At 47.0% G+C, this 26,956-nt stretch overlaps 2 protein-coding genes across 2 annotated transcripts in view; one reads left to right on the top strand and one right to left on the bottom strand.

The window, feature by feature from the left end:
- The window catches only part of IFT122 (intraflagellar transport 122), a 91,803-nt gene extending 75,679 nt beyond the window's left edge, over positions 1–16,124 (bottom strand). Inside the window, exons 1-10 of the mRNA XM_088450236.1 lie at positions 15,970–16,124; positions 12,338–12,404; positions 9,319–9,403; positions 7,639–7,717; positions 7,155–7,231; positions 7,005–7,071; positions 6,616–6,762; positions 5,067–5,142; positions 4,590–4,781; positions 4,360–4,498 (exon numbers count right to left, since the gene is read on the bottom strand). Coding sequence (XP_088306362.1) covers positions 4,360–4,498; positions 4,590–4,781; positions 5,067–5,142; positions 6,616–6,762; positions 7,005–7,071; positions 7,155–7,231; positions 7,639–7,717; positions 9,319–9,403; positions 12,338–12,404; positions 15,970–16,028 — 988 coding nt within the window. The 5' untranslated portion in view covers positions 16,029–16,124. The remainder of the gene's footprint in view (positions 1–4,359; positions 4,499–4,589; positions 4,782–5,066; positions 5,143–6,615; positions 6,763–7,004; positions 7,072–7,154; positions 7,232–7,638; positions 7,718–9,318; positions 9,404–12,337; positions 12,405–15,969) is intronic.
- A 61-nt stretch (positions 16,125–16,185) lies between these two features.
- Positions 16,186–26,182, top strand: MBD4 (methyl-CpG binding domain 4, DNA glycosylase). The gene is given in 9 exon segments (XM_088450232.1): positions 16,186–16,224; positions 16,226–16,260; positions 17,144–17,338; positions 17,855–18,564; positions 20,740–20,811; positions 23,202–23,336; positions 24,980–25,129; positions 25,654–25,757; positions 25,981–26,182. Coding segments are annotated over 9 exon segments (1,518 nt in total). The 3' UTR covers positions 26,059–26,182.
- Positions 26,183–26,956: the final 774 nt, after the last annotated feature.

Genomic DNA, 26,956 nt, shown 5'->3' with positions numbered 1-26,956 from the left:
TCCTCTAAATTAGACCGCAGTGCCGCCTCCTGAGTGCATCCTCCTCTAAATTAGTCCACACTACCGCCCACTGAGTGCATCCTCCTCTAAATTAGACCGCACTACCGCCCCGAGTGCATCCTCCTCTAAATTAGACTGCACTGCCGCCTCCTGAGTGCATCCTCCTCTAAATTAGAACGCACTACCGTCCCCTGAGTGCATCCTCCTCTAAATTAGACCGCACTACCGCCCCCTGAGTGCATCCTCCTCATTATGGAAAGTCGCTTCCAGAAACTTCACATTCCCTTGGGAACTGGAGCGGCTGTGCTCTCAGTCACAATGATGCTGCATATGGATGTGCAGAAGAAGATTAGTAGGCTGTATCTTGATGTCATGTACAATAGGCGTCACTGGGTACTGCTGTATTTTCTGGCAGGAGTTTTGGCTTTACCTCTGGTCACCAGAAGAGATCTCTGACTGCGTTCATGGGCAGCAGAAGTAGGGATCAGGGCCGTAACTAGAGTGGTGTGGCCAGTGCCACCGCACAGAGCGCAGGATGCCTTGGTGCGGAACCGGCCGCCCGCCACCGCAATCCGCTGCAATGGATGACACTAGCGGTCCAGGGATCAGCCTCCTCCTTTTGTTTAGAGGCTTGCCAGTATCCGCACGCTGCTCGGCGTCAGCCCTGACAGATGGATCCCTGGGCCGATTACAGCGCAAGGCAGCGGGACGGCGTCCAATGTCGCAGCCGGTGGTATGGGGGAGGGAGTGCAGCAGCGGAGGAGTGGGGGTTGATGCTGGGTGCCAACCTGGACACATGTGCCAGCTACTGCCCATGCACACTTTCTAATGGTGCCCACCAGCAGTCTGTACTGTATAGAGACCATCTGCAGACTGTAATGAATTGTGTTCAGGACTAGAAGTCCCAGTATGCCCTGGCTGCCTGGGGAGGGGGCACCAATGCTCTTTCTCGCACAGATCAATAGCGATCTTCCAGCTCAAATGCCACAAAGTGCTGAGAGTAGCAAGATTTCACATTATACAGAGCTCTCAAGATCACTGGGTTCACAATTATTTATATATATATATTTATATTTACTGCTCCCACAGGCTGCATAGCCGGAGGCTGCCATAGTCTGTGTTAAGATTCAAAGTGTTCTGATTATAAGTGTAAATACAATTTGATAACTAAGTCGGAGTTACGCTGGAGTTAAACTGGAGGAAAACGAAACTCAAAACCAGAACACTTTCTGAACAACAAGAAGCAACATAATTATGTGAATGAACAAAATCAACATCTACTGCTGTATCCAGGCAACTACTTACTGCACTCACTGCTTGGACACTGTAAATACTCCCCTGTCTGTGTGCTGCTCTTGTTGATTGATCTTTGTTGATCAGAACACTTTGGACTGGATCAGCTCGGGTACATTGTAATTTTGTCCTCATTCATTTTGTATTGCCTTTTCCAATTGTGTCACATCTATCCACATTAATAATTTGTTTATAAACTAATTCCTGCACCCACTACTCACATACCTCTCCTTTATATATCACTTTTGGAGCTGCGCTCATACATTAGCAGCACTGTTCTTTACATGTATTTTTGAACATTTAACAACTTTAATCCACACTGACTCTATATCTCACTGTCTCTACATCACACAGCCTCCACATTACACTGTCTCTATATCACACTGACTCTATATCTCACAGCCTCCACTCCAGTTTACATCTCAATTATTACCTTGTCCACAGCATGAACACCCTTACTTCACACAACCCCCATATTCTATGTCCACATAATCCTCTACTTTATCCGTCCCTCTCTTCCCCCTCCTGTTTCCTCCACTTGCTGTTCTTCCTTTTTTTCTCTCATCAGTCTGCTTCCAACCCTCTGCTTCTTTCCCCCACTTCTCCTATACCTCCACTCTCAACCACCTCCCTCCATGGTCTTGTTACCCCACTACTAAGCCCCATTCCCTCCTCGTTCTGTCTGTCACCTCCAGGGCTGCCAAGAGAAATTCTGGGCCCGGGTACTGCAACATCCTGTGGGACCACATCATGTATGGCTGCACCCTTTTGTGAGTGGGTCTAGCATGTGACATGCACCCACTCACAGGAGCATGGCATAGCACCCAGCAGCTGGAACTAAAGTAGTCACTACTGTATTAGGATGGCGGGACAGTCCCATAATAGCTGCATTTCTTGTCAGGCTGTATATAGATGCTAAAATGTAACACACAAATTAAAGTGCTTCTACTTTACTTTGTACATCTCTCATGTAAATAACACAAACAATCTATTTTCTATCATAGAGATAGATGTATGAAGGACTTAATTTTTACATAACATCAGGTCGACTTATACACACACATTCCGCAGCACATATCCTAACCCACTGCTCCATGCTCCTTCTTCACTATCTACCCCTCTGTGTCGCCCCTGTCTGTCTGCCCTTCCCCTTTAGAATGTAAGCTCTCACGAGCAGGGCCCTCATCCTCACGTGCTTCTCCTCCCCCTACTTATAGTATAATTTACTCCTAACTCCCTACAATGGCACCTACCACCTGGTTGCTCATGTCCTGCTGCTTGTGTTTTGCAGCTGAGTTTATAACCTTGTCCTTGTCCTGCATTGTTTTGTATTACTATTAACTGTTTTTCTTGTGTGCTCATTTATGTACTGTGTAAGGCGCTGCGGAACCTTTGTGGCGCCATATAAATAAAGGATAATAATAATAATAATAATAATATAGGGCCTAATACAGATGTATACGCTACGCCAATGTTTTCGCAGTTGATCGATTATCTGCCATCTATGATTCACACTGCGCATACGTCAAGGTACATTACCGTAGTCGCTCGCGAGTATTTATTCGCAGTGTGATTGACAGACAAGGGGTGTTTGGGAGGAGGTAACAGGAAATGACGGCTAAAAACTCAGGAGAGTTGAGCCCGTTTCAGGGGTGTGTCACATCCTGCGTCTGCGTCTTCGAATGCAGTAAATACGGTTCTGGCGTCCCAGTTCCCGAGGCTGCCTCTACTTATTTATACACAAAAACCAAATATTAAATTGATTTAAAAAATGTATTGATCGCAGTTATCATCAGTATGTGTTTTACTAAAATACTGAGGAAGGATTACACACTATGCAGGAGCCTCTGTACCCCAGTGTCCCTGAAGATGGATGAGAAAGAAATATTTTGATCCCATATAGGGAACACGTTTAGGACAATCGCTCTGTGCTACACTCCGTTCACCTGGTGTTACCATGCTGATTGGCTAAGGAACGGCAATATACATGGAGAGGAGAGGGGGACACAGGGGAAATACAGAACATAAATAGAAAAGATATTACGAATGGTGCGTACACACAGTCAGATATTCTGATCGATATAAACGATAACGATATCGTTTATATCGACCAGAATATCACCCCTTTCAACTACCATAAGATGGTCGGTGCGCGGGCACAAAAGGTCGATATAGATATCGACAATCCCCCGTGCATGCAGGCCAACATGTTCGATATCGACCATGTTAGCCTGTTTACTATAGGGACCCGTGGTCATTATAGTAGTTGGGGGATTGCTGCATGTTCGATCCAGGACATGCAGGACGATCAGATAACGATCGTTATCTGATGGTCTGACCGTGTGTACCCTCCTTTCTTGTGTTTCCCAGTGTGTCTGTGTGCATTGCTTCTCCTGTCCCATATTAGGTGCGCCTAATGAGCATTTCTGCCCGGGATGTAGTCGGCATCCCGGGGCACTGATTGCCAGCGCTCACAAACCCGCTGCCGGAATACCGACGGCTGCAATCCCAAAGGTAAGTTTTGGGGTTAGGGATAAGTTTAGGGTTAGGCACCAGGGGGAGGTTAGAGTTAGGCTGCGTGGGAGGGCGGAGGGCAGGGGGGAGGGTTAGGTTTCAGAGTGGGGGGGTTAGGGTTAGGCTGCAGAGAGGTTAGGGTTAGACTTTGGGAAAGGTGGGTAAGGGTGACGGGTAGGGTTAGCGCAGGTCCGGCGCTAGGTGTCTCAGTACCCTGCGCCGTGCCGTGTCCCTTCCCTCACTGCGCCCTCCCCCTGTGCTTACATTATTCACAGCAACCAACGGGTGGAGGGCGGGACTTTCCTACTGCCGGACGCCGGTGCCCCTGTGCGACCGCACAGCACGAAACATACCTGGAGCCGGCCCTGGGTTACCATTAAGCTACTTACCTTCAGGAGTCTGTATTTCAACCTTCAGGATTCCGACCCCTGGCATTCTGTACCCAACCCTTTCTTTTCAGGTGACCAAAATGTCATACAATCAAAGGGGCAGCACAGAGCGGCATTGGCTGTGTGTATATTGTATAGATGAATAATCCGTCTCGTCACCTACCTTTCTGCTCAGTAATAAGGTGCTGCACTATGACGTCTGTCATGCAGTCCCTGAAGGCGTATCTGTCCTTGTAGAGCCCATGTACGGTGCTGAAGATCAGCTGGTAGAAAGCAAGTGTTCCGTCCTGGCACCCGATGACCTGAAGGGTAACGCACACACAGGGCTGATCGCATGGCCAGGACTCAGTGACAGCAGAGCTCTCAGGAGGATATTGTATCGCTCGCTCTTACCACATAGTTTGAATCGGGTTTAACTCTGCAGGTCCACACCCAGGAGTTCTGCTCTCCGATCGCTCCCAGCCGCACTCCGTCTTTGGTGAACAGAGACACCTGTTTGTCGGAGCCACTCAGGACAATATATTCGCCTTTGGAGAAGTAGCTGACACAGCAAGGGTCACATCCCAGAGATCTGTCCTTCCCAATCTACAGCAGATCAAACATTGCTATTATTCCACTAATTCATATGATATACAGAATAGACACAACAACATGGAAATGCAGTAAAACAAGACATTAGTAAATCAAATAACATAACGCAATCACATGATACTGGATGAGCTGAGAAATGAGCCCCAGTTATGAATTACACAGGCTGTTATGGACCAGACCAGACGTCTTGGCAGTACCTAATACATAGGCGGAGGGGCCCTAATACATAGGTGGAGGGGCCCGAATACATAGGCGGAGGGGCCCTAGACTGGCAGTTACCTGTTTGCCGCTAAGCTGATAAAAGGATAACTTCTGTCCCCAGTCTGCCACAGCCAGGATATCGTTATGCTCGTCCCTGACATTGGAGGTAACACGGAGGTTAATAAGTAATATGGAACTTGTTTACGGTCTGTTAAATTGATACATTAAAGAGCTCAGGCCTGCAAAGGGAAGAACAACAAAGTCACTTTATTTACTGTATAGACTTACTAGATCTTGTCCCTGCGTGTATTTTGCTCTCTCTTTCTTCTCCTGTCGCCTGACATTTTACCTATGCCGGGAGCCCGACGCCCGGCATCCCGCTCGAAGGTAAGCCGGGCGTGGACAGCCGCGGGGGCTTCAGGTTAGGGGCTCCCGGGGGGGGGACTTAGGGTTAGGCAGCCCCCCGGGAAGGTTAGGCTAGGGGGAAGGGTGGGTTAGGGTTAGGCACCCCCCCGGGAGATTTAGGTTTAGGCTGCGGGAAAGGGGGGGGGTTAGGTTTAGGCACTTGGGGGGGGGGAGGTTAGGGTTAGGCGCCCCTAATGGAGGGTTAGGTTAGAGAATTAGGTTAGCGGTACTTACCTAAATTAGCAGTCGGGATCTTCACCTTTGCCAGGCTTCCGCTGTCGGGATTTGAACCGCCGGCCGCATTAAATCATACCGATCCCCTCTTAAGCACCCCTCCCACACACACTATTTTTCATCCTCTTCTCCCTCTCCCCTCTTACTCCATGTCTCTCTTCCCTTCATCTATCTATTGTATAAATGTGTTGTAAAGGTTGGATGACACTGTTGGGGGGAATTCTATTGTTTTGGGCGCCCCCGCTGGGTGTCTATAAGATCGGGCGTCCAACGGAGTATTTCAGTTGTTGCTCTGTCCGGACGCCTAAAGCCGCGGGGGGGGAGGACACATTTTTCTCGTAGCCTCCCGAGGTGCGAGAAGAAATGTGTGGAATCCATGCTTTTGGGCGCCCTAACCAGTTCTTTAGACTGTTTTTTTTTAGCGGCTAAACCTGGTGCTTTTAGCCACGATAAATACTTATGGACAACTGGAACAAAGAAACAATTTAATTGCTCCGTCAGGCGCCAATTCATATAGATGCCCAGCAGGGGGCACCCAAAACAACTGAATCGCCCCCTATAGATGTATAGCTTCAGGGATAAGGAGAGGAGTGTTCACACACAAGTATGCTAGTACCTCCATCTAGTTATACATTATAAGGCACTCCTTATATCAGGGTTTGCCAACCTCAGTCCTCAAGGCACACTAACAGTCCAGGTTTTAGTGATAGCCATGCTTGAGCACAGATGGTTAAATCAAAATAACTAAGATACTAATTAAGACACCTATGCTCAAGTATGGCTATCCTTAAAACCTGGACTGTTAATGTGCCTTGAGGACCGTGGTTGGAAACCCCTGCCTTATATAAATTAAGGACAGGAGAGACGGACCCATTTATTAGGAACAGGTTAGCGGCTGACACTCATACAGCCAGACCCGGGATGCAGTGATTGGCTAGAGTGGGTCACATGACAGTACGGTATACAGATTCCAGCAGGTTGGACTTACTTGGACGGATTCCAGCAGATGGACCATATTGGTGACAGGGATCCTCCCGGCCGCTCAATCTTCACCTTCTCCTCCCCATTCTTGTTCCTGATGCTCACCACTCCATTAAACATCCCCAGCGCAAGATACTGCCCGTCATTTGTCCAGCTAATGACAAAGCAAAGGACAAGGACTTACAACAGAACATTTAGCTGATCAATGAGAGCAACATAACCAATAGTGGTAGTGACAGAACTAATCAGACCATTACAGAACGTACCATATTGCCCTTACATACCCATCTTCCTGCTACATGTTATTTAGTCTTTCATTATTATACCACAATCCTGTTCAGTATAATGTAATATTACACAGATGGATCAGGAACTCGGCCAGAGAACCGCACTCACCTGCAGCAGGTGATCTTACTGCTCACTTTGTGTTTGTTCACAGACTTCTGCTCTGGAGACCACAGACCTGAACGACAGAAGGAACGTGACCTGGGGAATAACCCCTTTTACTAATCCCTTACTGGCTCAACCACATGCAGATGAACTCACCAAAGTCACTGGTGGAGCAGGACGCCAACTGGTGGGTGAGTGGGTTGTAGGAGACGCACTGGATGGAATCGTTGTGCCTGACAGTGAAAGGGAAATGTTTCTTTCAGATTAAATATTAAAGACCACTCATCCAGTTGTGAAGGCAGGTCCTGACAATGGGTTAGGGTACGGAGAGGGGGAGGGTTAGGATACCGACCAAACAGGTGTAGGTATCTTAACCCTGTCGGGATGCCTGCGTCGGGATTTTGCCCACTGAGAACCCGAGTGTCGGCATCCCGTACCCATCCCTAGAGAGTAACAACAACCAATAGTAAATAAACAATACCATAAAGTCTTTATTAAACTGTCATGGCATTTCTGCAATCACTGGCTGGGCCGTATCACCAACCATTACATTGTTTAACACTTACTGATAAACTACCTGGACGGAGCTCCGCAACACGTTACAGGGAAACATACATTGCTCCCAGTAAGATGGACTTACGTATATTTCAAAATTCCTTCCAATTTAGAAGTCCAAATAATGACACTTTTATCGGCAGATCCAGAGGCAAATCTTTTCCCTACAATCACCACGGGGAACAAATAAACAACAGAATAAGCATTTATTAATAATAACTACAGTATACAATCCATTTAACGAGATAACTACGACAAAAAACGAACATTTCATTTTGTGTGACATATCCTGAGTAGATCACTGAACAATGGCCCTCATTCAGAGCCGTACGCTCTGAGCAGAGCGCACGCTCTGAATGAGGGCCGGGCTCCATTTTCATGGAGCGTCCACCTGGACGCTCGTATAGCTGTGGGTCACCACCCACAGGCTATACGAGCGTGCTTTTTGATGGCCGCGATGGTCGAGACCATCGCGACCATCGAAATTGCGAGCCGGAGCCTGCGGTTGAGGTTTTCAACCGCAAGCTCCGGAGTGATTTTGGCTCTATCAGAGCCAAAATCACTCCCACTGACATCACTAGTGATGTCTGGGCCGGCTTCTGACGGGAGGCGTTCCCGTGGGAACGCCCCCGTCAGGGAGGCACGCCCCCGGCACGCCCACCAAAGGGGGCGTGCTGTCAATCAACATTGACAGCACGCCCCCTTTGATCGGACACAACGAGCGAAGGACTTTCCTTCGCTCGTCGCGTCTGGCGCATGCGCACGACGGAGCTCCCTCCGTCGTGCGCATGCTCAGTGCATAACATCGACCCACTTGCGAGCGGACAGCCGCTCGCGAGTGGGTCTGAATCAGGCCCAATGAGCCCAGGATCACAAATCTTACACACAGGAAGGGAGAACCCCAAACTGGATTAGCAAAACCCGAATCAGATAGTTTCCCAATTGTGTTCCTCCCAAAATAAACAGGAATTACAGAAAAAGCCTTTTTGTACATTGCTGCTATAACAACAAGCTATGTACTACTGGCTACATTGTCTTACTACAATATTCCCTGATAAATATCCATTGGCAGAGTATTAATTTATACAGCAAGACTTCATTACCAATATTATTTACTAACATTTATATAGCGCACACATATTACTTAGTACTTTATAGTAGAAATAGTTTATCATTAATATATCAGTCCCTGCCCCAGTGGAGCTTACAATCTATACTCCCTACCGCATTTTCTTTTCCAGTCAGCAGCCAATTAACCCACAAGTACGTATTTTGGATTGTGGGAGGAAAGTGAAGTACCCAGAGGTAAGCCTCGCAAGAACTGGAAGAACATATACACTCTACACAGAGGGGGAACCTAACTCATGACCTCAGTTCTGTTAGACAGCATGCTAACCACCGCTGCCCTACAACCCAACATGTACATTCAGTTTATTATATTTTTAAATGTTTAATGTTCTCTCTCTCTATATACATATATTTATATTGTACAACAGGTGTATTCAACATGCCGCCGCTTCAGCTGTTGTGGAACTACACATCCCAGCATGCACTGTCACAGTTTTGCTATTAGGGCATGCTAAAACTGTGGCAGGGCATGCTGGAATGTGTAGTCCCACAACAGCTGGAGAGCCACATGTTGAATAACCCTGCTGTATAGCCATGCATAGTGTTATAGCTTATTTACTATGTACAGCTGAGAGACAACAGAAAATACTACTGTTAATCAGCAACATGAAAGAGATAAATGTACGTAGATATTTACCATCTTTAGCATATGCCACACAATATACCATATCCTTATGTCCCTTTAATGGCTGAAGTAAGGTCCCATCGGATGTGTCATATACCTACGGAAATGTGAAGTAAGGAGTTTAATATTTTTCAGAAAAAAAACCCACCAAAATGTCAACTTTAATCTAAAGTAGACATTAATATGGCAGAGAGGGTATATTCTGCTACATAGACAAAAACTTTCAAATGTAGTTGTTGTGTCCTACCACTAGGGGGCACAGATATTTTCTTGCTTCATTTATTACTTTTTGATTAATTATATCAGCCCATTTATATTATTTTATATAAGAGCCTGGTGGTGCCGCTCATTTCATGTTGCTGTTCCTAAACCTGAACAGAAGTTAAGACATTAATCTAGCTACACAAGATGTAATGTTATATGGTGTGGGGCCCCAAAATTAGCGGGATATCTTAAAAAAAAATCCAAGTTAAAACAATTAGATTATTACCAGGCATACTGGGAAATGCGAATGGAAGATGACAGCTTTTGGACTGAGTGTGTGCACTGGCCGGTCCCCCATGTGGTCCACACCTACTCCAATTTGGTCATCAATGTGTGAGGAAAGTGACCCAGTCATTATAACTCTTACCCCGAGAAGAGATCGGGTACTTGTCTGGCCAGCTTACTTTCACTGTGCAGCTGAGCTCAAGCTACGGTTTACTGTTATAGCAGACTGCATTGTTCATTGAGTTACAGTAATGCTGGGTACACACTGGCCAACTGATCGGCGAATATATCTGCTGGCCGTCGGCCCGTGTGTGCAGGCGATATGTCTGGGAACCGCTTCGTTCACAGACATATCGCATTGGTTGTGCTGCACAGACGATGGACAGATATGTCTGCAGACATATCTGTCCATCGTCAAGCGTGTACGGGTGGTCTGCAGACCGCCCGTACACACATAGCAGCGCCCCCGACCCGCCTTCCTGCCAGCGGGACCCGCGGCTGCCGGCTAGATGATGGCCGTTCAGTGTGTATGAACGACCAACATAAAAAAGATATATCTGCAAATCACTCGATATGCAGATATATATTTCAGGTGTGTACCCACCATAAGGAAGCATGCTATACACAGGGCACAAACTCCGCAAACACAACTTCTGTTGTAGTACTAAAACTTTTACATGTGTGTTTTCGATAGTTATTTGTAGTAGTCCTAATTCTGAGTCTCACTAATCTCAGCGACCAGCCCTCCGTCCTCTATGATCCGCACTAATATGTACCTGTTGCTGGGTGTAAGCGACACAGCTAAAATAGGCATACGCCCCATTTTGAACACTCTAGGACAGTGTTGCCATTACAGTCCAGGTTTTAAGGATATCCATGCTTGAGTCCAGGTGGTTACATCAAATTGACTCAATTACTATTAAGTGACTTGTGCTGAAGCATGGATATCCTTAAAACTTGGACTGTAATGGCGGAGTTTGGGAACCTCTGCTCTATGGTGTAACTCTGGCTAGGGATGGCCAACGACGATTACAAACCATGGTTAACCTCCGATGGTCTATTGTTTTGCCATTGACAGCGGAGATCCAATGGTTCCCCGCTATCGATGGCACAGAGGCCTGCAATGTTTCCCCCTACCTGGCACCGGGACATGGTGCATAGCAACCCCCCGGCACTACCAGCAAAGTCCTGCCACCAAATCTGATTGGCCTGCTGCCCAATAGAGCAAGGCTGTCTACAGTAGGGCTTACCATTGGTGGGTGAAACCATCAATGGTTTCATGCTGATGGCTACACACAGCGCTGGCTCTAGGGGTGTTCGACTTGAGCGGTCGCACAGGACACCACCCAAGAGGGTGCACCTCTCCCCAACATCGAGATTTCAGCGGGACTTACTGTCCCGCTGTTCCACCCGTGGGCCGAAGTGGCCCGCGGGTGGTTAAATCGGGAGGTTGGGGACCCCCCACTGCCGCAGCTGTGCGGCGGTGCCGAACCCCGGAGACCCCGAATGGATGCTGCGCGCATGCGCGCAGCTTCCATTCAGTGACGGGAGAGGGCTGGGGGAAGCCCAGCTAGTGAGGCTCCCTCCAGCCTGACATTATTTGGAGGCGGAGACGACTCCTAAGAAGGCTGTGTAGGGGGCGTGGCCTATGGTAATTAGGCCACGGCCCATTTTCGGACACGCGCGAAGATAAGGCACTCGGGGGGGGGGCCGGCACAGGGTGCTCCGACCCCTGGAGCCAGCCCTGGCTACACACCATCGATGTTAACCACCGATGGCCATCCCAGTGTGTGCGTGAGTGCATGTGTATGATTTTGTGTTAGTAGCTGAGAACAATAATTACAGTTTATAAAGATAACATTTTGTAACTATGGGCCTGATTCAGAGCCGGACACTATTTGCGGACGGTCGTTCTGAAAAAGGGGCCGGATATTTAAATTGAGCGCTCGCTCTTTGCAGTCTGTGGACGCCTCTATGTCTGAGCGAGCGTCTGAAATATGCGCTCGCTATTTTGTAAAGACGCCCATTTGCCGTTCGCATCATACGTCATCTCCGCTATTTATTAGATTAATTGGGAACATCGAAAGGCATCTGAACTACTCGCAGTGCTTGTGGTAGGATTTACTTCCCGCAATCACTGTGAGCAGTTCAGGCTAAAAGACAACCAAGTGACGTGGTCGATGACGCTGCTTTGTTAATTATGCACACCCATTAAACGCCGTTTTGACCATTTGGCACGCCTGCGTTCGGATCTCCACTCCCCGTTTTCAAGCACCTTCCCCTGTTACCACCCACAAACGCCTCTTTCTGTCACTCAAATTAGCAGCCCCTCGTTGTTTTACGAGTGCACGATTTCCGACCGCAATGACTGGTTTGCGCATTAGGACCCATACGCATGCGCAGATGTGCGAGCATCGCTCAGAGTGAACGAGCGGCCGCTTACGAGTGGCTCTGAATCAGGCCCTATGTTCTGCTTCTTTCCCTATGTGTTTCTGTCATTACTGGACATATACAGAACAAAGCTTCATAAAGGAATACCTACCAGGACTTTGTTACCAGCAGCCACAATTAGCTGAGTCCCATCCGGCTTAAATGCAAGATCATAAATACTGAAAAACAAGAGGGATTTAACATTTTAATTTATAATATTTAAATACTTCAACTTTAAGTTATAGACCAGTATCTTGGCTGTCAGAGTGGTATAGAGTGAGTAAGGCATGAAAGCCACTAAAGTGGGGTACACACCTGGCCGACCCAGGGGTCCCATACACACTTACCAATCGGCCGCTCGATAGGTCTGGACAGACATCACAACTGGGTGGACATTTAAATTTGCCAGCCTGGTAGTGATGTCATTGTCAGTGGTTCCTGCAGCCAGTATAATGGGTTGGTTGGACGGTCGCCCGTACACACAGGCAGATATATCACATCTGCCGTTCTGCATGGCCGACGCGATATGTCTGTAAATTACGTTGTTGAGATATATTGTGTGTACACATGAACCGATACACTGAACGATATATCGTACAGTGGCAAGTTGAGAAGTATTCCGAAGGGAATCGGTATGTAATGCCGGGTGTCGGGATGTCTACTGTCAAAATACCGACAGCGGCATCCCGATGGTTGGTATCCCGGTATACTTACCCTCCCCCCTTCTCCCCCTAACCCTAATTCTCCCTTCTTGTAGCCTAACCCTAACCCTCCCCACCCCGCACCCTAACCCCCCCCAGGTAGTGCCTAAACCTAAGTCTTCCCCCTTCGTGCCTAACCCTAACCCCCCCCCGCCCGCAGTTGTTCCTAACCATAACCCTCCCCCCTAGGGGTGCCTAATACTAACCTCCCCCCAAAAAAACCTAATGCTAACCCCGCTATGCTACCTAAACCTAACCCTCCCCCCCTCCACGGCTAATGCTAACAGAGCCCCGGACTTACCTCATTCGAGCAGTCATCATTTTGTATTCCGGTTTCGGGATTAAGATAGGCGTCGGTATTTCGACGCCTATCTTAAGTCCCTTGTCGGGCTTCCCCCGTCAAGATTTGGACCGGCGGCATCGCGTCCGCCAGTCTCATAACTACATCCCTTCCGAAGGCACTCCTACAGCAGGGAGTGACATCATGCTGCGAGATGTCAGTCCTGGCAAAAACTCTCTGAAGGCACAGACTGGCTGAGCACAGGCTGATGCTTCTTTCCAGCATGCCCGGCGTTGGAAGGAGAGCACACAAAAAGTATTCTCTGTACCTCGGTCTTCAAGGCATTCTAACAATCCAGCTTTTAAGGATATCCATGCTTGACCATAGGCGACTTAATTAGAACCTTAGTCAATTAGATTTAACCACTTGTGCTTAACCCGATATCTCTAAAACCTGAGCTGTTGGGGAGCCTTGAGGACCGCGTTTGGGAACCTCTGATGTAATCTTTCATTCACAATAATCTGATGCTCAGAGTGAATGAAATAACGTAATGGCATCAATGGAGTAAAACTTTAGGATGACCACAGGGTGTGCCATCACGTCACCAGGATGAATAGCGTTCCCGCTAGGCAGTTTTAGTGGGGTGCCCGATTTCAAAAGGGTTGAATGCACCCTGCCCCTCTTGGCGCCTGCCGGGTGCTGTCCCCAACCGCAGGCTGCAATGTCCCGCGGGTGGGGAAAATTATGGTGCAGCGATTACCGTCGGTGAATACATGCGCCCAGCATCTATTCACAGAAAAGGGAGAGCTTGGGGGCAGTGCGGAATGTCCGTAAGTGCCGGGCACGCCCCCAAGTGCGTTGAATCGTGGACACGTGCTCTTTTCGGGCGCACACACGCCTTTGGCGCGCACCAGAGTTCCCTCTTTCTAGGTCCGGCGCCCCCTGCCAGGCGCCGGACCTAGAGTGAACACTAATGATCACAGGGTGTGCCATGAAGCCACCAGGATGACCACAGAGTGTGCCATCACGTCACAATACAGGAGCTAAAAGGGAGGTTTTAGCTTCACAATGACTCTTCTTAAATGACAACTAAACCCCAGACTTTACATTTACACATATGAACCATGAAGCCAACAAACACTGTTTGGGGACATTGCTCTGCTGCACTGTTACACCGCAAAGTGTCACCTATACACTATATCAGTGCTTCTCAAACTGCGTCCTCAAGACACTTTAACAGTCCAGGTTTTGAGGATATCCATGCTTGAGACCAGATGGTTATATCAAAAGTAACTAATTAAGTCCCCAATGCTCAAGCATGGATATCCTTAAAACCTGGACTGTTAGTGAATCTTGAGGGCCGAGAAGAACTGCACTGAGTCTGAGTCGGACACAGCAGCGGTGTCAGTGTCATCTGTGACTGTATGCAAAAGCCCTTCCCTGGTGTACATCCATGCATGAGAATGTGCAAGGGCTGAGACGCCCACTGTCAGGTCCCATATATGATGAAATACCGCCTGGTGCATCTTTAGAACCCACCATTGGTCGCACCATCAAAACTTGCACCTGCCCTTTAGCAAATGCAGATTCTCTGTCTAAATGTGGCCTCCTATGTTAGCGATTCTGCGTCTCTGTATGTAACCACTATCCGCCACACGCCTGGGACGCTCTCATAAGCCTCGAGCATCTCTGTGTGTCAGCTAAGTCACCTCCCAGTCACTGGCCAGGGATGCCCAATACATTTGTAAAACATTTCTAAGACCGTACACTACTCTACGTACGCTATATGGATACATGAGCAGTGCCACTCAGACACATGCTCCACTGCGCCCAAAATCCTGCTGCGTCCAACTCAGGTCAGGTACAGCAATAATTACACTAACACATAATGCAATCACTCCCCAACACATACTGTATATCTGACAGTTTGACTATGTAAAATTTCCCACCCTTTGAAGCCACAATGTAATATCGTTAGGAAGTATATATAGTTATATACTTAACAATATAGCTGAACAATCAGTAATCATGACATACACCTTACGCCCCCACTCTTTGATCTAATTCCCTGTAGATCACCTTAATACTTAATACCATGCACAGCGATTATTGGCAAGTATGCATGTCATGATCCACAGTGAGTCCAGGAGTGTTCAGCATGCGCCCCCCACCCCCCCAGCTGTTGTGAAACCCCAGCATGCCCCAGTTCTTGGTAATGCTAAAACTGTGGCAGCGCTTACTGGGATGTGTAGTTCCACAACAGCTGGTGGGGCTGCATGTTGAGCACCCCTGAAATTCTACACCTATCCTTCCATCCCGCTCCTCCCGTACATGACATTATTCTGCAATTATACAGCACCAAATGCTGGGACCCCTGCACCTGGTTGCCAGGCACCTCTGGACCACTTGTACCTAGTTGCTAAGCACCTATGGCCCCCATGCACCAGTTTGCAAGGAACCTCTGGACACCTTGCACCCGGTTGCCAGGCACTAATGGACTCATTTCACCTGGTTGCTAGGTAACTCTAGACCCCTTGCACCTAGTTGCCAAGCACCTATGGAACCCTTGCACCCGGTTGCTGGGCACCTCTGGACTCCTTGAACCCAGTTGCTAGGCACCTGTGGACCATTTTCACCTGGTTGCTAGGCACCTCTGCACCCCAATCTCTTGGTTGCTAAGCACCTATGGACCCCCAAGCTCTTGGTTGCTAAGCACTATACCCGCGTCAGTTCCATGTTATAGCACAGGCCCGGCATCCTCACCATTGTTCCACCTTGTCCCTGTCATGCACTTTATCCACCCAGGTGGGCACGGCCCTCATGGCTCCGGTGTCCTGGGGCTCAGGGATCCGTTATTGCTGAACCGCAGACTCCTCCAGAGTTACCACAACAGATTTCAAGATATTTACATACCAAGCCACGCCCCCTAACCCTACCCCACATGGAGCAGGCGCAGAGGCCGGCGAGCCCACGGGGCGCATGCGCAGTCCGGGCACTCAGCCTTGTCACATGATCCAGACAGAAATCTAACATGGCGGCCCCCATGCTGGACAGGTAACGGCAGGCCGAAATGTTGTCATTATAGGCAGAGAAGAGTTGATCATACAGACGAGGGTCTCTAGATCAGCCGCAGGGCACATATGCTGCATATTAATGTCAACATTATATATATAATGTGTAAAATGGAGCCTATTTGCAATTTGTCTAATGTGCATAATACACTGTATCCTAGCTAGCATTATTACAGCATAGGTTAGCTAGCTAGTAGGTACATATTTATCATTCAATCACAATATTATAATTTTTTTTTCCTTATTTTTGGTGTATATTATCACAGTGTTAAAATCAAACTGCTGGTATCAGATTTGCACCACAGCTGTCGTTATATAGATCCCTGGCAAATGCATTCATCATGGTGCTCCCCTGCTATAGTGGAAACCAGCCTAAGGCTGGAGTCTCTTTAGGAAGGGGTTGTACAGGGACTGCCAGTCGCATGTTAAAAAAGTGCTGGGCTTCATCTTGATACTACTGGGCACTGAGGTGATGAGAAAGATCAGTGGTCCCCTCATAGGTGCCTAAATTCCTCCCAGTCAGTGGCTCTATGAAAGTCATGTGTAGAGGGGATACCCCTGTAAGTCTGGGTAGAGACATGTCAAAACCTGTACAGAGGTCGTCTGATTTATAGAGGTTAATAAACTGCACTAATCTCACTTAGAGGCCCTAACAGCAATCATCTCAGTTCTAGAGGTGATTATTCCTAATAATCGAGAAAAATCTGATTTTTGACAGTCTCACTAACAGAGGTTTTTTGGTGCAAAAATGCCGGGACCTCATAATTAGTCCCAGTAATAGCGGTTTTCACTTATCCAGGTTCGACTGTATTTATAAAGCTGCAAGAAGTTTTCCACAATTTTTTTTCTGGTCTTCTTTTCCCTAGGAGATCAGCTACTGTCCCAGAAGAAGCAGAGAGTATGGGTTCCCAGGACACATCGCAGCAGGAATTACACAGCAATGAGGGTTCCACAGATACTGACTCAGGTGTCCTGGAAACACTTCCTGGGGGCTGGAAGAAAATAATAACACAGAGACGAAAGGGGAAAACGGCTGGAAAATATGACCTGTTATTTGTAAGGTCAGTTTATATCTAAAGTTCCATTACATGTCCATACGTAGGGGTAAATTTACTAAAGTGAGAGTTTTTAGAAGTGAGTTTTATAAGAGATGTTGCCCATACCAACCAATCAGATTCTACTTAACATTTAACTAGCACCTTCTAGAATCTGATTGGTTGCTATGGGCAACATCTCCTCTAAAACTCACTTCTAAAAACTATCACTTTAGTAAATTTGCCCCGTAGTTAATTTAATGTATTGTAGTAGGAGTTACCTGTACAGTCTTCTCCCACAATATGAATAGATTTTTCCAGGGGTGTCAGTAACTACTGGAAATATTGCGTATGTGCAATTGGACGGGTTGGGTGATAATTGTCACTATTGCACACTCTAAATTCAACTTGTCACATTTTGTTGCGCGTTAAATGTTGCTGCCTGAATCAGTTGCTCTCGTTTTAGGATTATCTCTGATGATTGAACAAAATACATGTATGTACAGCTTGTATGAATACTTTAACATTTTATTTATTTTCTAGCCCTCAAGGAACCAAGCTCAGATCAAAATGTGCTCTCCTGAAATATTTGTATTCTAATCATGTCACGATAAAACTGGAAGACTTTAATTTTTTAGTTCCTTCTCAGAGGCCATTAATTAAGCAGGAAAAAAAAATGGCATCCAAGGAAACGGCAACTGGCTGTAACAAGGCAGATAAAGGAGACGGACCAGTGTGCATCACATGTCTGCCGAGAAAACACGAGGTAGAGGCTTTAAATAATACTGTTCTGATACAAAATACAGAAGAGGATATATTTCTGGTGGATGAAAGAGAAAAGAATTTGGTTGTAAAGAAAGAGGTTGGCCGGAAAAGAATCAGAAGTCAGAGACGGACGTCAGAAAGGGGACTGAAAGAAGTGGACAGAATTATAAAGCCGAGAAGAAAGTATTATTCCCCTAAGCAAGAGGTGCAGATTAAACGGAGAAAGAACAATAAAAAGACCACTGTAAGGGAGAAAGCTAAAGACGAAGAATTAAATCAATCAGACCCGATAATCAGTTCTCCGTTACCAATCCCAAACCAAGAGCTTGCCTGTAATAAGACAGCGGATGCAGTGGACGCTTGTGAGGCACCCCTGGCGAAATCAGAAGATCCAACAGATTTGTGTCCTTTCCAGGAGCTGCTTGACACTGAGAAGGAGGAAGCAGCAAGTGACTCCCACCAGGAGGACAGTGACGCTTATGATAGAGGTAATTAGTTGCGATGCATTAGTTATTTGACATTACAGATATGTCCTCATACATCTAGCCTCAATACGCCACGCAGCGTGACTTGCCTGGCGTGAGTGAGCCGCCAGTTCCCCTGCTACTCTGTTGGCGTTGAGCGTCTTTTTTTTTTTGTTGCAGAAAATGCATCTAAGGGCCGTATTCAATTTGGAGCGAAAATAATTTTTGCCGATTTCACTTATAAGCATATTCAATATTAGCGTCTTTTCACCGGTGCGAAAACGCAATGCAATGTAATAGGCCAAAAAAGTTTCGCCTATGAATACCCGGTGGTAAAAAGTGCAAAATTGCGTTTTTTGGGTACAGAGGTGTGGAAACCACTCTGCACCCTTTGTACACCCCCCTTGACGCAAACTGCGTAAAAAAAAATATTAAAAAATCACAAAAGGACACCCCAAAATAGCACTTTGAAAATGTGGGCGAACAAGTTCAAAGTGGGGGTACAAAAATTAAAAAAACTAGCGAAATAGCCTTTGGGGGGGGGGCTGCAAGTATGTGGGAGGTGTTTTGTTGATTGTAGGTGTTTGATGAAGGTGCTTTTTTTGCGCATTTTAATGCTATTCTTCACCACTCTCCCAAAGACGCTATATAGCTCCTATTGAGACCATTCAAAGACCCCAAATACCTTTTGCAGGGATATTCGGGGGTACCCATAATGAACCCCCATGAGAGCATCTTTATGGGGGTGTCAGGCTGATTTCCCCAAAAAACGGCAGGGCTTTTCGCTGATTTCGTTTTTGCCGGGCCCCCGTTTTCGCCAATTTGAAATTGGATACGCGGGGATGCACACGATAAGTTTTCGACGGCAAAACCTCAGATGATGACGAAAAGTCCGACAACTGACTTTTCGCTACAAATTGAATATGCCCCTAAGTCGCTATGTGATACGACTAGGATGCACCAGCAGACTGTGCTGATTAATTTGATTTGTGACACTCGTATATCTGCGCGCACCTGAGTCTGTATATGAACCGTAAAAAAATGTTTTTGCAGTTTGGAGAGGCATGAAGGGAGTCAGCATTAGGAGGAGGTGCTGATCCTTATAGTGCCATGTGGAGGTTTTTGGGGTACCTCCAAGGTAAGTTAGCTCTCAGCTCATACATGTACTGTTATTATGCAGTACATCAATTGTAATTATATGACCCAGAGTGGGTGCTACCATTATGTAGCAAAAATTATTTTGGGTGAGCGTTTCGGAGTGGGGCCCCCGGGGGTGTTCTGGCTGGACCTTTCTCATGGCATCACCACTTAATTCACATAGAATATTTTTATCACTTCTCTATTTGTTTTAGGGGTGAGCGGGTTCGGATTTACTCGGTTCTTATCGCCACTTTACCGCAAGTTTGGATTAGTTTGGATTTATTTTATTGGCTATCCAAAACACGTGAAAGCCGATAGCCAATAAAATGCCATGCTGAGAACCGAGTAAATCCGAACCCGCTCATCCCTAATTTTGTTTGTATATTATTTATGTCATTTTAATTCTTTCTCATTTCATTAACACTTATTGATTTATCCTTACACATCTTTTCTTTACACTTCACTATCACCTTTTTTCCCCTTTTCGTGTGATGCCCTGGGGATGGTCCTTGGCTAGGTTCTTTTGGGGTACCTTGCTTCTCGGACGTGAACCCCTTAATGTTAGGGACGCCAGTATAGAGGAGCCTTGACGATTGGCCTTGGCGCTTATTCATATATTTGCAAATGTATGTAACTAATACCTCTGAATCTCTATTATCATGTAGGATTTAAGTATTGTTTTTGCTGCAGTGTTTTGGGGGGCAAATCTCTTTTTTCTGTGTTCTGTATATGAACCACAATGGAACTTGGAATGAAAAAAGCTGCATCCGCTACATTGTAGCACCTCGTATAGTCAGGGACTCAGTCACACACAGATATACAAGTGACCCATATCACATTAATCAGCACGTCCTGCTGGTGCATCCTAGCCACATCGCGACTTAGATGCATTTTCAGCAAAAAGGACGCAAAAAAAGACGCCCGGCACTAGCAGAGTCTCACGGGGCCTGGCGTGCGGAGATGGGCTTTTGAGCGCGACTGCAGCAAAGATGTATAAGGACACATCTGTAGATTTAACAGCGCACGCCTTGTTATACTGACACATATTTTATTCATTAGATTCCATCCCAAGGTCACAAGTGGAGAAGAGAAAAACCAGCCACTATTTTTCCAGAAATGCCACCAAAGAAGGTTTGTGTTATCCATTCTTCCAGCCAACAGCTATAGCTCCTGCGTGTAGCAGATAGTGCAGTATAAGGACATTGCAGGTCTAGAGGTTTGTGATCATATAAAGAGAGAGACCACAGACCAGGATTCCGGGATTCTAATATATTTATAATTCTACGTAGAGGGAGCAGTATTCCCTAGTATAGTAGAATTTGGCACAAGGATACAAACTTTAGGAAGGAGGGGGGAACAAAGCAGAGACTCAGGGCCTGATTCAGACCCGTTCGCTATATGCGTGCGCTCGCAAGCGGCCTGATGTTCCGCGTACGCTTCGTTTTACGCGTGCGTGAACTAACTGCGATCGCATACCGCTCGCTCACCCAGCACAGGCAGCCCAGTGTAATGAGTGACAGGTGAGACCGTTTGTGGGTGGTAACAGGAGCAGGACACTAATAACGGGGGGTTGGAGATGCGAACGCAGGCGTGCCCGGGTGGTTCAACGCCGTTTTTGAGGCGTGCATAATTAACAGGCAGCGTCATAGTACACGTCACTTGCCATTTTTTTACACTGATTTCCTCACAATGCTTGCAGTAGGGTAAAGCTCCCTCAAGCAATGCGTTCACATCCGATGGTGCTCGATGTACCAATGTTTTAATACACTTCCTGGAGATGACGTGTTGCTGGTGGGCGGCTCTGCCTGTGCGATTGGGCGTACGCATATACAAAGTGGCTGCTCGCTAAAACATGGTGGGCGTGCTTGTGCCTTGGCGAGCGATCGCTTCCCGTGGCGTCACTTTGAAAAATTTGCATACGCATCTCGCGAGCGTACGCAGATAACGAACGGGTCTGAATCAGGCCCACAGTGTGTATTGTTTAAACAGTTTATGGAGCGCTGTTATAATAAATAGTACTTATACTCTAAGCATGTAGTCTGCGGAATGTGTAAGGATTTGGTCAGCAGGTGACGCTGCTTTTACCTGTGGGGGATATTTAATTTCACATTGGGCCTGATTCAGACCCACTCGCGAGCGGCTGTCCGCTCGCAAGTGGGTCGATGTTATGGACTGAGCATGCGCACGACGGAGGGAGCTCCGTCGTGCGCATGCGCCAGACGCGACGAGCACGCCCCCTTTGGTAGGCGTTCCGGGGGCGTTCCCACGGGAACGCCTCCCGTCAAAAGCCGGCCCACTGACATCACTAGTGATGTCAGTGGGAGTGATTTTGGCTCTGATAGAGCCAAAATCACTCCGGAGCTTGCGGTTGAAAACCTCAACCGCAGGCTCCGGCTCGCAATTTCGATGGTCGCGATGGTCACGACCATCGCGGCCATCAAAATGCACGCTCGTATAGCCTGTGGGTGGTGACCCACAGCTATACGAGCGTCCTGGAGGACGCTCCATTTTCATGGAGCCCGGCCCTCATTCAGAGCGTGCGCTCTGCTCAGAGCGTACGGCTCTGAATGAGGGCCATTGTCTGTGTAAAGACACCAGGGACGGCGGATCGGTGAAATCCAACATCTTCGATTTCACTGATTTGCTGATCATGATAAATATTTGATCGTTATTAGCAATTCGGGGATTTTTAACATGTAGAATTTCACCGATACCCCAACAGATCGGAGATCATCGATGGCCGCCAGTCGGCATTTCCGGCCAGCAGTTCCGGTCCGATCGGGGAATCTGCAGATTGTCCAGTAGATGAATGGGAACCTTTAGAGGTGCCCATTGCTAACCGCCTCTATTGGACAAATAATTGTATAATAAAAGTTTATAAATCCTATAATCACACACACATTTAGCTGTGTGGGCTGAGGGCCTGATTCAGACCTGCTCGCGAGCGCTATTCGCTCGAAAGCGGGTCGATGTTGGCGCAGTGCGCACGACGGTGCCGGCTCCATCGTGCGCATGCGCGAGACCCGGATAGCAACGGGGAAGCCGTCGCTCCGGGTCTCGCTACAAAGGGGGCGTGCTGTCGATGTTGAGTGACAGCACGCCCCCTTTGGTGGGCGGGGCGGGGGCGTGTCTGCCCAGACGGAGGCGTTCCCATGGGAACGCCTACCGTCTGGGGCCCGCCCCACTGACATCACCAGTGATGTCAGTGGGAGTGCTCTCGGCTCTGATAGAGCCAAAAGCACTCTTGGGCTTGCGGCAACGAGACCCTACCGCAAGGGTCTCGTCGCAAGCCCGATGGTCGCAATGGTCTTGACCATCGCGACCATCATCATGGACGCTCGCATAAGCTGTGGGTGGTAACCCACAGCTATGCGAGCGGCCAAGAGGCTGCAACATAAAAAAAAAAAACGCCCTGATTCAGAGCGGGCGCTCGTTCAGAGCGTCCGGCTCTGAATCAGGGCCTGAGGGCGCTATTGCACCTTTGGGTCATGTGACAATTTGGCTGCGTCTTTCTCTTGCAGCTCTGGAGCCGCCTAGAAGGAAAGCTTTCTCCAAGTGGACCCCTCCTCGTTCTCCTTTCAATTTAGTCCAGGAAACGCTGTTTCATGATCCATGGAAACTTCTCCTCGCCACCATTTTCCTGAACAAGACCTCGGGTGAGAGAACCCGTTCTATGTCTCTGCAATGCTAAGGAAAATCTCTGGCCTCCTACATAAATCCGGCTTCAGTGCGTTTCTCGTGCACTTGTTAGTTCATGGACAAAATAGTTTTCAGTGGCGCCTTTCACACTGATGCAATTTTAAAATCTACTTTAATAACACACACACAGACAGACATGATCACGAAGTCCCTCCTCCTACCATCACTATGAGGAGCTCTGCTACATGTGGTAATGCGGTGGTGAGTGTCACACAGAGAGACGCTTTATAAGGACCTACTTTTACAGACACTATTAGGAGCACTTTACACAAGGTTAAGAGGAGGAGCTGTCATACACTGAAACATGATCCATTATAGTCACTGCGAGGAGCTCTGCTACACAAGGTAATGAGGATGGCAACATTATGACCAATTTAAATCAATAATCCTACAAGTATGTGCTTTGCCTGTAGGAAACTATAGGAGCACTTGGAGAAAACTATCTTAATGTGGGAATAACACACATAAACTCCGCACTGGTAGAATCCTGGTTAGGAATTTCCCTTCGGAGCAGCGATACAGCCTTGTAACTATATGTTACATACTGAGGTGACCACAAAAGCAGCCGCCCCATAGAATTATCCCATATGTAACTTGTACCACTAATGAAGCCGGGAATGGTATATATAAAAGATAGACAGGTAAATGGTCGACATTGTCTAGAAAGACACCATGTGTTATACAGACAGTAGGTCGACACAAAAAATTAGTTGACTCACAAATGGTCGACACGTGGTTTTGTTTAGATTTTTTTTTTTAACCCTACTCTTCACCCTTACTATAACCCTTCCCTTGGTGCCTAACCCCCCCTTCTGATGCCTAAGCCTAACCGTCCCTCTTAGTGCCTAACCCTAACCCTCCGGTAAGTTCCTACCCATAACCCTCCCTCCTTTTGCCTAACCCTAACCCGCCGAGATAAGTGCCTAACTCTTACTTCTGGGGCCTAACCGTAACTGCCGGGGTAACTGCCTAACCCTAACTGCCGGGGTAAGTGCCTAACCCTAACTACCGGGGTAAATGCCTAACCCTAACTGCCGGGGTAAATGCCTAACCCTAACTGCCGTGGTACATGCCTAACCCTAACTGCCGGGGGTAAGTGCCTAACCCTAACTGCCGGGGGTAAATGCCTAACCCTAACTGCCGGGGTAAATGCCTAACCCTAACTGCTGGGGTACGTGCCTAACCCTAACTGCCGTGGGTACGTGCCTAACCCTAACTGCAGTGGGTACGTGCCTAACCCTAACTGCCGGGGGTAAGTGCCTAACCCTAACTGCCGGGGGTAAGTGCCTAACCCTAACTGCCGGGGTAAATGCCTAACCCTAACTGCCGGGGTACGTGCCTAACCCTAACTCTTTAGTGAGTCGACCTTGTGTCCCTCTCGACCTATTGCCTGTCTAACATCTGATCTCTATCTAGACATTGTAGAACTTTTTAATGTAGCTCCTTAGTCCGGATACCAATGAAACCTTTCCGTGTCAGGGGGAAGAATCGTGCAGCTAATGCTGGTTCCTGTATTGTGCTGTAATATTTAGACCAAATTTAACACACATCTGGCACTTTGTATTGTTTATCTGCATTTCTCCTCTGTTCCCTCCTGCAGGGAAAATGGCGATACCCGCTCTGTGGCGGTTCCTGGAGAGGTTCCCGACCGCTGAGGTCGCCAGAGCTGCCGATTGGGAGGAGATGTCGGAGCTTCTACAGCCACTGGGACTCTATAAGCTTAGAGCGAAGACCATCGTCAGGTTTTCAGGTGCACTGAGGCGTCTCTACTCTGTAATTACATGTCATAGGCACCTGTTTAGCACTTATCCTTACACACACATTAACAATGGAGAATTTTATGTTCCTCTGTGGGTAATAATCACACTCGGAATAAATTTAAATCCTGAATCGAAACCTTTTAATATTTATTACATGATTACTTCCATTCCATCATAATGACCGGAATACGTAGCTCCCAACATATAGAAATATGGAAGTGGGACAAAATAATCCCCCACTCTGCACAAATCCCGCCCTGCTCTGCCAAAACCACCCCCAGATCTACTTAGAGACGCCTACTTTCGACTAAACTGCCCCTTTTGAGGCCACAAATCGTAACTGTACCACCATAATCTGGACAGTGGGAATCTGATATAAACAATATTTCTCCTTCAGCGCTGACAATTACTTTGTAAAATAAAGCCGGTCTGTAAACGCCATTTTATCTCACACAAACGCGATCATAAACTGACGCAAAAAATTTTTTGTGATTGGGGCTCTTTTCTCCTGCAGACGAATATCTCGCTAAGAAGTGGCGCTATCCTATAGAACTTCATGGAATTGGAAAGTATGGCAACGATTCCTATCGCATTTTCTGTGTGAACGAGTGGAAAAAGGTGAAATTACCGGGACCTTTGTGTGAATTTTATTTCATCATTTTATTTTATTTTTATTTTTTTGTGTGTACTCAGAATGATTGTCCTATATGTTTTCTCACATGTACCATGTATATCATTAAGTTGAATTCAATTATTAAATATGAAATAAAGTAATAATATGAATTATTAAAGCACACTAATGAATTACTGATCAGCTCATACTGGTTATATTCTGTATCAGGTGCAGCCAGAAGACCATAAGCTGAATGATTACCATTCCTGGTTATGGGAGAACAAGGACCAGCTCGGCTTGGACTGATCAATTTGTCCCATGTGTTGCTTTCATTGTCTTATGCCCAATGCACTTATTGGTATCTTATCATGTTCTCTCTGTACATAAAGGATCAAATGATCTGGATTTTTCTGTACACATTTTAACGTTTGTGGAGTTTTATATTTTTTTATAGAAATTGTAAAATTAATTAATAAAAAATATTTAGAAACATGTAAGTTCTTTTATAGAGCGAATGTCAGCACTTTTAGTTACATGTTTCTCAGTCACATGACACGCGTGTGCGCGGGCTTGCTAATATTACAGTTTCCTGGGATCATGTCTGAGGGTCACTCCAGGCTAAGTATAACACCGTACAGTATAACACAGTCACATGTATCCCGCACTGTGTCACACCAGGCTAAGTATAACACCGTACAGTATAACACAGTCACATGTACCCCGCACTGTGTCACACCATGCTAAGTATAACACCGTACAGTATAACACAGTCACATGTACCCCGCACTGTGTCACACCAGGCTAAGTATAACACCGTACAGTATAACACAGTCACATGTAACCCGCACTGTGTCACACCAGGCTAAGTATAACACCGTACAGTATAACACAGTCACATGTAACCCGCACTGTGTCACACCATGCTAAGTATAACACCGTACAGTATAACACAGTCACATGTACCCCGCACTGTGTCACACCAGGCTAAGTATAACACCGTACAGTATAACACAGTCACATGTAACCCGCACTGTGTCACACAAGGCTAAGTATAACACCGTACAGTATAACACAGTCACATGTAACCCGCACTGTGTCACACCAGGCTAAGTATAACACCGTACAGTATAACACAGTCACATGTACCTCGCACTGTGTCACACCAGGCTAAGTATAACACCGTACAGTATAACACAGTCACATG

The sequence above is a fragment of the Taudactylus pleione genome, unplaced genomic scaffold (assembly GCF_031769625.1).
Source record: "Taudactylus pleione unplaced genomic scaffold, aTauple2 ptg000512l, whole genome shotgun sequence".
NCBI classification, from domain to species: domain Eukaryota; kingdom Metazoa; phylum Chordata; class Amphibia; order Anura; family Myobatrachidae; genus Taudactylus; species Taudactylus pleione.
Note: the sequence above shows the minus strand (reverse complement) of the source record. Positions and strands in the feature narration are given on the sequence as shown.